The sequence below is a fragment of the Ambystoma mexicanum genome, chromosome 5p (genome assembly GCF_040938575.1).
Source record: "Ambystoma mexicanum isolate Mex_15411 chromosome 5p, UKY_AmexF1_1, whole genome shotgun sequence".
Lineage (NCBI taxonomy): Eukaryota > Metazoa > Chordata > Amphibia > Caudata > Ambystomatidae > Ambystoma > Ambystoma mexicanum.
Genome location: NC_090930.1, coordinates 406,287,722 through 406,300,058, shown reverse-complemented (window position 1 = coordinate 406,300,058; position 12,337 = coordinate 406,287,722). Strand labels below are relative to the sequence as shown.

The window sequence follows — 12,337 nt, the reverse complement described above, 5'->3', positions numbered from 1 at the left end:
ATGGCGGCCACGTCGCCATCGGACCCGCACATAGAAGGGGCGCATGACAAACACCTCCTTTCTCACGTCATGCCTTCTTCCTTCTGATGATTACCATTCTCTTGACTTTATCCAACCAACATCAGTTCTCCAGTTTCGAATTGCGCTTGCCCTCCCCCTAAGTGTTATTCTCTTGCTTGCACCTCCCTCCTTACACTTAATGTTTTCTCTCAGCTGACCTCTCTCCTTTTGGCTGCTGCTCTCCTCCCTCCTTACATTCTGCCCTCTTCATTCACATTCCTCACCTTGCTCCTTAATGTTAAATATTGCTGTGCCTCACGCATTCCATCCACCTCAAAACTCCCATGCTAACCATGGCCTTTGCCCTCCTTATATTCCTGTATTCCTGGGCCTGTGGTCAAGTGAACTTCTTGACTGGTTAAGCATGTGCCCCTGCGGGTACTGGGCTCTGAGAATGATTTGGATTATTTGGCCATTCCCTTACTACCCTAGTGTATCTGAGTATTTGTTGAACAGAACTGATTGTCTTGAAGCACGCACTGTGCTGCTATCTTGCAATCAGACAGGCCTGTCATGGTTCCCTCATGTACCTGTGTCTCTTTTTACTCTCTGTGATGATGCTTATTCATGGTCGGAGCCGCAGTGTCCGTCAAGTTTGGGGTATGCAGCAGTGTACTGTCCACTCAATGGGCCACACACTTCCTAGTCTGTCGTGGTAGAGGTTTGTGGGCCACGATCACAGTTGGTGAGCATTCACACAAGAACCTGTGAATGAATATGTATGTCTGATTTCTTCTGGGTGGCATTTATCCATTGTTGCTCAGAGGCCAGAAAGAGGAGAGCGGCCCTGGAGAGGTCTAACATTCTAACATATACCATCTCTGGGTCGAAATTATGTAGCGGGTGGATTCCCCCCCACACCCAGGTCTTTTGTCCCTCACTTCAGAACTCAGTTATAGTACCCATTGCACTCTCAACATGCCAGGTCCTTTCAGCTCTATGTAATTTATACACACTCTGTCTACCTACTGGGTCAACACTATGGGCCTCATTACACGGTATGTGGTAAGGGTTTATCGGTACCGGTATTTTACCGGTACCGGTAAACCCTTTCCGCCTTACCACGAGATCCCTTTGCGGGTTGGGGAATTTAACGCCTGCTTTTTGCAGGCGTTAAAAACCAAACCGCAAAGGGACCAGGGAGCTAATTACCGTACCGCAATTTGCGGTACCGTAATTAGCGCCTTCCCCATTCCCATAGAGCCCTATGGGGCAAAAATGGGAATGGGGAAGGGCAATGGGGGAAGGGGGAATTACTGCCCCACCAACCTTGGAACAGGGCGGTAATTCCCCTTTCCACCAAGGCGGTGCCGGTATTTTACCGGCATGGACCAAGGTGCTAATAGCACCTTGGTCCACCGCCATCTGTGTAATGAGGCCCTATGTCTGCATTTGGGCTCAAAGTCGGATTTTAGCCTCACTCCTTTGGGTTTACCATGAATACGAATTGTCTGAGGGAGAAAAAAACGAAAATTATTTTACAAAGAATAACTGTTCGTTTGGTCTCCCCCGGACATTTCTTGCAACCCGCTCCCACCAAACCCTTACTTATCTTGTGCCGCAGCCTCTGCCATCCTTCTGTGACGCCTGTTTCCTGACGCCGGTTTCCTTCACGCACTGAGATGGGAACCGGCGCCAAAGAGTCCTTTCATTTATTTCTTTGTTTTTTAACTTCGCTGGTCCCCCGCTTTCCTTTTTATGGAAGCGGGGAACACCCCAGAAACCCCTGAAGTAACGAAATGTCGATCAAGGGGAGCCCGGGACACCCCACTCCCCTTGATAGAAATATTTGGAATTTGTTTTTTTTCCCAATGACGTACTCAGCATTTTCTTCCATTCTTTTTTTTTCTCTAAGTTTTGAACGGATACCAATCTTTTGTCCACCGGTGTTTGCACTTTATATATCAGAGATTATGAAGCCTTATTTTCGACACTGTGTTTTGCTAGCGTGTTCAGCAGTACATTTTGGGGCAATGGTAGCAAACCTATGTGGATTTTTCCAGAGTCAGTCTTTCACACACCATTTATTTTCTTCTGGGCTTTTTTATGTGGCCCTGTGGAAGTGGGGTACAACTTGGAGCTAGCCCTCTGTGCGATCATCAACGGGAGCAGATCTTCACAGCGGTGATCAAATATTTATTTAGAGTAAGGCAGGAAGACACCTTTGAAATCCCCCGCAACCCAACATTACTCATCGATTCTGTCGCACACAACCTTCGCATTTTCTCTTCATATATTTATGACATATTTCAATTTGCAAAGAATTGGGGTTTGCTCCTGAAAACACCTTTCTGGAGGCTATCCTGTAACTTACAAAGGACATGATAGCACTTTATATTTCAAGTCCAGTGTGTAATGGTGTATGTAGACAATGTATTGGACATTATCTTTGGAATATTTAAGGAATAAATGAGTGTGGGCCTGATCACTAGTTGGGGGCGGTATCCTGGCTGGGATACCGCCAAACTTTATTACCGTTAATGCCCACCTATGCTGCGGTATTACCGCCGGATCACAGGTCGGGCGCTAACTGTTAGTTCCCATTCCACATTTGGTACATTGGACCCAACGGGGATTTTTGGCACAATTACCATGCAGTAATACCCCTGGCTGTAATCGCGCGAAAATTGACCTTTTTCCAGCATGTTTACCCCCAGTTCTGAGCTGGGGGTAAACATGCTAGACTCGAGATTGGGCAGACCCTTATATGTGGCGTTAACACCATTACCGCCTCATTTAAGGGTTACCGCCCAATTCGTGATCAGGCCCTATGTTTTTTTCTCATGTCCATACTTTTTATTCCCTCCCGTCCACTCCATATTTTGCTTCATCTGGGGTTCTGGGATTGTTGAATTTGAAGTACAATGCAGAACCTCAGTGCCAGAGGTTGAGTACCATCGGCATACAGGGCATCAGGCATCAAGCTTCTTCTGTGGAGACAACATGCAACAGTTTGGCTAGGCTTTTGGCCAACAGCATCTCCCCTTGGAAGTCTATCTGACCAGCCTGACCACACAAAGTCTGTATCCAATGGGTGATGCTGTCAAGTGGGATAGAGACATACATGCTATTGTCATTTATGGATGGTGCTACAAACACACACAATACACCACTATGTATCCTGATCAATGTTCCCTCTAAGCTGTGCGCATGTGCGCTTGCCCAGCTTCCTTCTGGGTGCCGCTCAGAAGATTTTTGGCAGCGCACACAGACATTTCTCACCTATGCAATAAGATTTAATAAGGCACAAGCCACAGCAATTACCTGACATTTGCTTTCACTTAAAATAATTAACTAGTCATGATATTCTGGTCTAGCTCATTTACATTACCCTACTATGCAAGTGTGACCTTAAAAACCTCAAAACAGAATGCAGTCACAAGAGGTAAAAACTAATATGAAAAAGTGGTTCCATGAACAGAAAAATCTAGTTAAGCTATGCCTGCACACATGAACTAAATACTGTCTCCTCCCCACCCAAGACTCCTATACTTTACTCTACCACGCATTTACTCAGACCTCTAAACTCTACCCCAGAACCTATTTAGATATTACTGGACAGCAGGACACTTCCTCTCTTGGCTCTGCAAAAGTTTACTAGATTTGTACTTACATCCACTTGTTGTATGTTTGTTGTCATTTAAATAACGTTTAACCAACAGACCTTCTATTATTCATGGTGCCTTATCAAAAGTGCCCTTTTCACTACACTGGCACCCCTGAGATGTGGTCTGCATGCTGCAGCATGGCTCATCAAAGGACTCTGGAAATTCGACCCTGACCCTCCTCTAACTGCACTGTGGCAAGTCTCTACAAGGCTGTAACCGTGAAGTCCCCAAGCTACTTCACTGAGAAACTCTCCATCTACAGAGGCCTGCGGTCCACCAGAAGTCAGGAAATGTGCAGACTTGAACTCCGATGGCCCAGGAAGAAAAGAACGAGCCAGTTATCAGACTTACCCCATTGCTGCTACCATTCAGGAAAGAGCTCAAGACCTTCCTTTTCAAGGAATGGCTCCTCTGTAACACATAGGTCCACTCACCCTGCACTCCCCACCATACTGAGACTCTGTAATCTGCTCCTCACTGTCTTCTACCCTGGTTGCTTGTAGATCCCTTGCTGCAAATTGCCCACCAGTTAGCTCCCATTCCCTTTTTCTCTGCTTCCCTTACTGTGATTGTAAAGTGCTCCGTTGCTTCCCAAAGCTATGCCCGCGCTCAATAAATACCCTAATAATAATGATAATAAAATTGTTACCCACACTATGTAACCCAACTATCATCTTAAATATCGTATACTGACCGTAAGGAAGCGGGCTACTTGGATACTCAACCTCATCCTGTGGTTTCTATTCTTGGAACATATGTGACGCAAGCGCGTTGAAGGGGGCCCCTTGCAAGTTAATGCATTATAAAACTCAAATATACATTTTTTCTATGGATTTTGTGTAGACAAATGTCATGCTCAACGTGTCCTACGTTAGCATTGCTAACATTACCCTATCGGTGGAGAGTAACATTGCAATATTTACTTGGCTTGCAAGGGATAATGGGTATGGACTAACCCCGGTATTACTAATCTATAGTAGTAGGGCAACAGATATTCAGACAGTCGATAGCTTTTCACACAATCTGCATCCTTTTCAAGTGTTCAGAGGTGTATTGAGCATAGACCTCAAAAAATTGCATTGTAACTCGCTTCTATACAGAAACGGTTTCACTTATCAGTTGTATAATCCTACCCAACTATATAAGGGTGGGATAAGTTGCAAACAATCTTGTATGCACTGCAAAATAATAGTGTACATGCAGATTCATGACACATTCTTAAAATGCATATCATATGGTGAGGCACTAAATATGTTTTAATTGCAAAGTATTATGGGTCTCCAAATATCCTAGTGAGTGTTCCACTGCTGCAATCCCTCAGTTTTTATAGTACCCTGTCAACTAGTATTGGAGGCTACCACGGGAGCCGTTGAGGGGTACGAGTGGAAGGGCAGAGGAGAACACTCCTTGTGGGTGATGAGCAAATCAGTAACATTCAAAAACCAAGTCAGTTGTTTCAGCAGTACAGTACAGTGAAGAAAATGTGTTGTTTGCTAAAGGATAGGGAACTAAAAGGCACCTTCTGTGTCTTTGTTGGGCATATTTTTCAGTTTTTAAGGGAGTAAACATTGATGGTGATAGTTTTTTGAGTAAGTATTGTCACAACTCACATGACAATGTAATGCGGATAGTAATCAGAAGCCAGGGAATTTTGATCATCATATTAAGTGATGCAGTTATTCTGATGCAATTAACATCCTTACACAAATTAAGAGAGGCATGTTCTCCTGGCCCTTGAATTACTTCATTAAAGTGGTACATGAACTCCCATTGCCATGTTTTGTCACATTCCTTTTGTTTCCCATTATTCCACCTGCAAATATTGTATCCGGTCTGATTTTCTGACAGCCACATCAGTTATGAAAAGCGATATTTGTTTTTTATGATAATAATAATAAAATAATAATAATATTTTACACATTTTTGTAATACACATGAGTGTTTTTCCAGTGGCATAAAGCACACATTTTTTTTTACATTTGAGTACATTTGCTAGCTACCGTGGCATATCTTGAGCCCTTGAACTGGTTGTTAAGTTGTCTTTATAATCACATATACAATATTTGTTTTTTAGCCTATGCGTTTGGAAAAAGAGCGGTAAGATGCACATTATACACATATTTGAAAAGTATTGCAGTTGTTGGGAAGGGGAAATTCCTTTCCAAACTCTCCTCGGAGATGGTAACTCACTAACTACGCATGCTCACAAAGTGGCTTACCTCGTTAGTCAGTTGCACACATGGAAAATAAAGTGCACACGAAAGGCAACCAGTTCCGCACTTGGAGAAAAATAATTAGAGGGAACATTGATCCTGATGAAGCCATTCTATGAGTTGCAGGTTCTGCTGTGAGGGAGGGTGATGTAAGGGAGGCATGGTATCAAACCGAAAGACAGAAGCAAGTGATCACAGTTCAAGGGTGTTTATTGAACTTCAATTGGGATTGAAAAACGCCTATCTAATCCTAAATCTAAAGATGGGAGCAAGCTACGACCATCAAATAATAATAACACAGCCCCAGTAAAGTCTGTCAAAATAAAAGGGCCTATAATAATAAACCTATTGACAGTCCTTACTTCTAAATACAAATAGTGCGGGAAACAATGTTATGCAAAAGAAAAGTGTTTAAGATATGACATGCGAGTAAATTCAAGCCTTGGCTTCCCTACCCCACGTTTTCAGCACGGGACAAGGCAGCACCCTCGAGCTTATCACAAGGTGGAACACTTGAGCTTAGCACACACTCTGGCTTCTCTAGCACGAAGATGCAGTTCAAAACCTTGATATCAGGGACTGAAGTCTCTTTGCTATTCAAAGTCTCTAATTTCAGAGTGCCTGATGAAACACGACAAACAATTAAAGTTGCTTTCTTCTTAGGATTTCACATTTACAATTTCTCAGGTGACTTTCTATACACCCCGGGTCCCCCTCAGTCGGGCTCAGGCCCGCTTTAACACAAAACCTTCAATTGGTCTTCCTCCACCAGGCTCGGACCAAATTGATCTACTTTTCCAAACTTTCTTTACTTCATCAAAAGACTTTCGACTGTGCGCAGGATTTTGCTTGACATGTCGCAGGACCACTTCAATTCAAAATTACTCGTTCTCTTCTTGATATAACCTTTTTCTTTCTTTCACTTTTGCCACTTCTCAGCTGGATACTTTACAGAGACCTTCGATTGGGCCCCCACACGGTGCCGGATCACTCTGTCAAAGGTATTGTATCTTGTTTTTAAAGTTCAATCACTCATCAGGAGTTCAACTTTACTTGCGTCTCTTATCACACGCATTTTTAGCAATGTTTGTTCCAGCACTATAATGTTGCTGCTTGCAACCTTGGCTTCAACACAGAGCGGTCTTGTGTCGGTCTCCCTAACTCACCGGCTGTGTTGATTTCATTGATGCTGCTTTGATCTTGGAGCCAAGGTACGGTACCACGGTGGCTGCTGCTTCTCCTCGCCTTGATTATTGATGCGGGAGGGCCCTGGGTATCTCTGACAAACAATGAAGGATTCTTCAGCCTGTTTTCCTGGTCTTACGCTTTCTATTCTTGAGGTCTCTGGAAAGTAATGGTTCCTTGTCGAAAAGATTAAGGGAATTGTCCTTCTTCTAATCCCATTCTGTTTTGCCGTCTTTATTTCTCCCGTTCAGCCGCCGTCTCGAAACTGCTGTTCCCTTGTGAGCTTTGCTCAGAGTGTGCTTTTGTGCTCCGCCTTCTATACGTGTGGGGAAGCTTAATGGAAGTCAAGTATGTGTGTGGTGGTCAGTAATTGCCTGACTCACCTGACCATTGTATTGGGACACGTCAGGTAAACGGCTCGGGTGTTAGTCTGTTTTCTCTCATGGCGGGCTGTCCATGTGAAAGTGTTTGTGTTGTAAAAGGTGGGTGGGGGGTAGAGTTCCTTATTAGCCTTCCTGGTAGGATGGAGTAAAAGTGTTATAGGGAACGGGATCCTGCGTCTCAACATCTGGTGTCCCACTCCCACTCCCACAAGACCCCTAACCCAGGTGATCCTCCTGCACTGGTCCACCCCCAGGAAACTGAGCCAAAAGCGATGGCCGTGTCCTGGCAACCTGGAATACAGATCGCTGGGGACTAGTGGGTGAGACACCTAGTTTCTCACAGTGAAGAGGTATGCATATTAAAGAAACAATCTATTGGAAAAGATGATTTATCAATTTAAATACACACTAAACTTTATGAAGTGTATTTTTAAGACCATCCTCATGTTCTAGTGAATGCTTAAAGCCCTAAACAAGAAATGTGTAACTTGAGTTAAAAAAGAATGCCATAGTTGTCATGCTGCCCATAGATTCAAAGATGTACCCCCCAAAACACACCATTCAGGCTTTTCATGTTAAACAACACACTTACATTTCGAAGAGCACAGATTTAAAATGAATGAAATACCTGTTTTAATTCTTTCACCTCATCTCTCAATGCATAAATGGTGTCAACAAGACTTCTGCAAAAAACAGCAGTAAAATCATCAGTAGAGTTGGCAACAGAATACACTTGCATTACTAGCTCATCACATTAACGGTTCTCTCCCTCAATTTAAACTTCTCATTCTCTATATGAACATCTGCAAGCACTATGAGGTCAGTGGAACCCAACGAAAAAAAGTTAAAAATGCAAATATGTTACTGTTCATAGACATGCCCATCTCCAATAGAGCTCCTAAATCAAAGCTTTGCCATAATCAGTCATATGCATATTGCAGAATGGTAGCAGACAAATAAGAATAGTGCCAATTGGGGTGGTAAGAGGTGTGGCTTTCAATGATAAAACTACGAGCACAAGAACCGCATGCAATATTCAATCTCATTCTGAAGGTTCTCGCTATAGTTTTCCTCAATATAGTGGCAAAACTTCAAATGTTGTTAGTAGTGGGATACAAGGTCTGATAAGATTTACACTTAATTGCATCCACAAACACTATTCTTGATTAGGGTATGTGAGAAACCTGAGGGTATTCTCACCCTTACTCCCTTTGGATCTTCTACGCAGGTGATATGATATATGTGGCATTTATAACAATATGATATGGCATTTATAACGCGCCTATACACAAGTGTAGGGGGAAAGGCCATCGCTTTTGGATCCTGATCCTGTCGGTGGAAAAGCGAGGGAGGATGACCTGGGTAGAGGGTGATTGGGAGTGGGATGCCCCTAGGCGAGACATGGTGCCCCCCTTTTCCTAGTAATAGTAAACCTAACCTTCCTCCAACTTTTATAGGCTGTAACAAGTCAATTCCTCTCATGATTCCACACAGAACACCTGACAGTGCTGAGACGAAGAGGAGGCAACTAGAAGTAATGACGATTACCCCTCTTCACCACTTAAATACTGAGACGAGGAAGCCGCATCACAAACCCTTGGAAGGTCAGGCATGTCTGCCTAACTATTGGCAGGTTTAATTAACCTGATACACCTGCAGCCTGTTAGATGGCTGCAGGTGCATAAAATGAGCGACCAAGAGAGAGATAGAGAGAGAGAGATCGAGAGAGAGACATAGAGATCGAGAGAGAGACATAGAGATAGAGATAGAGAGAGAGAGAGAGAGAGAGAGAGAGAGAGAGCCTGCAAGGAGAACTAGCGAAGAGAGCCATGAAGGAGAAACAGGGCAACCAGCTGGGGACCCGCTCTACGAGGGACAGCCGCGGTTGAACTGGACGCCAAATCAGAAAGCTGGCAGACCCAGGCCTCACAGAACGCTATCTGCGTTTGCAGGAAAAAACAAGGCGAGCAGGGCTCGCATTGGTGGTGTTCCCTGCCTAGAAGCAGAGCTGAGACCGCAGCAGAAGACGTCGGGAGCAGGAGCTCGCCGCTGGTGATTGTCAGACTGACACGCGAACACTGATGAGTTCCGTGACGACGCACAGGTAACAGGAGCAGACTGCCGGTGAGTGACAGAAGGACACGCAAAAAACTGGACGCTCCAAACAGGACCGTGGGCAAGTGCCTGTCCACCTATTGAATGTCGAATTATATTAAAACTTAATCTTGCGGGGGATTCCAAGATGGCCACAATGCAGTGAACACTGCGGCCACCAAGCTCCTGACCCGCGAGGCCGCAGCAGCAGGCAAACCTGCAGACAAGCCCTCCCCAGGCAGCAGAAGATACCTGAATGGCTCTGGGTACATGGGAAGTCCAGGGAAGCCACACGGCACCTAACTGCACCCGCGGTGCCGCCATACACCACCGAAGAGCGGAGAGGGTGCAGAGAAGCCTGATGGGACCACGTGCACTTGTCAGCATACCCGGGAAGGACAGCCCCAGCACAGAGCCTCTCAACGTACCACCATATGACAAACCAGGCTCCAACTCTGCGATCCGGTCAGACGTTGAAGGACCCTAGGGGGAGAGTGCCACGAGACCCCGCTCCTGCCCCCAACGTGGGTTGACAGCTGTGCTGACACCCCTGGAATTGGGGACACCGGGAGGCGCCGAACCAACAACGGGCAACCCCACTGACATTGCCTCCGACAGACCACAGCAGCAGCTGGACAAGGCAGACCACAGAGCGGACAGCCTGGGAGGCTCCCAGCACAATCCGGTGCCTCGAAGACCTCAAAGCAACGGTGAGAAGGGACCCGAGTCCCGGGAAGGGAATTCAGGGAAATGGGATATAAGCATCACTCTGACTCCCCACTCCCGCCGGCACCAATAAACTTACAGAGCAAGGCAATAAGCCGGCAAGAGAACTCCTACATAAGATCCCCCTCCATTGGCACACATAGAGGGGGTCGGGCGAGGGGGACGCACAACGGACTCATATCAGCAATAAGCAGGGCCGTGGTAAAACCGCAACAACGTCTCTGGTCCCCCAGGCAGCTGAAGCTCACTCAGTACAGGGAGAGTAGCACCTGGTGAACACCGGACCAAAACCAGCGGAACCCCTCACCCCTCACCCCTCAGCCCGAGAGGGACTTCCCATAAAAGGAGACCCGGAAGGGACCAGAGGCTCCCAAGAGTGCCCCTCTGGCCATGTGACAACAACAGGACACCTAACAGTGGCGGACTAATGCCGCGTTGACCATGAGGGGGCCCCAACACGGGGGCATCCAATCAGGGAGACAACGCAGCCCTCAACAGAGAAAGAGAGGCAGCCCAGAGGCAAAGGGAAGATTCCAAACTACCGAAAAAGAGCAGGGCCTCGCCACATAAAGAGGACATACAGAAGAGCCCGGTGGGGTCAGTGAGGACACGAAAGGACCCTCCATTGACAGTCCCTCCACACCAGAGAAAGGGGCAGCCCCCAAGGGGGGAACCAAATGACACAAAGGGGAGCACCTGTTAGAGAGAAGTCTCCAGAATGGCTAATTTCCCTTACCTACCGAGTCCCTCAGCAGCTTTGCTGGATTTCTATGATTATTTCTTTCACCTGGTAAGAGTGTGAGCCTTTTTTCACACTCTTACATGTGTTTTGCTGTGTGTTTAACATTTTTGTGTTCATAGACTGCGGAGCTTCACCTTCTCCATAGGCATCATCTTTTTACTGTGTGTCACACAGCACCTTTAGTGCAGTGACACAGGGTTGTCTTTTTCAGACTTCCCACTTTAAACCCCATTTTCTGGAACTGACTACCGTCTCCCAGAACATGTAAAGTTGCCATTGTCTTTATTAGTCTTTTTAAAAGCACAGACCCAGTACAAACTATCTTACATAGAGTACTGGAAAGGGTTAATAGGTATCCATTTTTGTCCGTCTCTCATGGAACATTATTTCGTTCCCCTTTCTTTAAGATTTGGATGGTTGCAGTGGTATCTACCCTATTTTTCCTACTGAAGTCTATGTAAATAGCCTTGGTACTGTTTTAGGCTAAGTTAGTAGCCTCAAACTTAAATTCGCTGGACCCCATTTACTTTAATTTGGTTCCGGCTGGGTTTATTCGCCATTTCTTTTTGTAAAGGTCTTTCTCGTGTTTTACTCTGCGTGCCAAACCAGGTTTGGTTCCTTGGTTCGCCATCCTTTGACGGGCTTCTGCACAGAAGCCCTCCTTAGGCGCCTGAATGTCTGAGGGGGACTTTGGAGGGAGGGGTTTGAGACTCCCTACACAAGATCTCCTTGGAGACCCATGTCACACTCTGTATGATTGGCTGCGGTGACTGTACCGCCAGGACAGCCACCCTGCTGTGTGATCGACAGCCAGGCTGTGTGAATGGGGGAAAACTGCATAAAAAGCAGGTCTCTGGGACTTGGAAGGCAGAGTCGCCACTGGATCGAGAGAGCCAAAATTGAAAGAAGAGGACCACTACCATGACTGAACCTCCCGGTGAAGCCCTGCTGCGGGTCCGAATCTCCAAACCTCAACAACAGAGAAGATCTGCAAGGAATCTTCTTCCCTTGAGCTGGTGGGACCAACCAGTTCGCCAAACACCAAGCAAGGCCTCCCTCCTCTGGTCAAATGTGCTGTGCACAGCTGCAGTGAACCCAATAGCCAGGAGGACTGGACCCTGTTTGGGTTTTAAGGGACTGCACCTTTTATTCGTTGCTTTAATCTGCTGCTGGTTTCTTCCCTGGGCAGTGCAGGATCCTCCAGTCTTCCTAATTCGTGTCAGTCCGACAGTCGCTTCAGGAACCGTGAGCCTGCAGGATCTGCCCGGAACGCCTGCCTCAGCTACAGTCTTCTTCTTCATTTAAGGTACTGTTCTAACCCGGTTG

General features: G+C 46.1%; 1 protein-coding gene across 4 annotated transcripts in view; it reads right to left on the bottom strand.

Moving 5' to 3' along the window:
- ARHGEF6 (Rac/Cdc42 guanine nucleotide exchange factor 6) overlaps positions 1 to 12,337 on the bottom strand; it is a 3,277,165-nt gene that overhangs the window by 240,132 nt on the left and 3,024,696 nt on the right. For all 4 annotated transcript variants that reach the window (XM_069612789.1, XM_069612790.1, XM_069612791.1 and 1 more), the window contains one exon: positions 8,078 to 8,132. In XM_069612789.1, the coding sequence (XP_069468890.1) occupies positions 8,078 to 8,132 (55 nt within the window). The remainder of the gene's footprint in view (positions 1 to 8,077; positions 8,133 to 12,337) is intronic.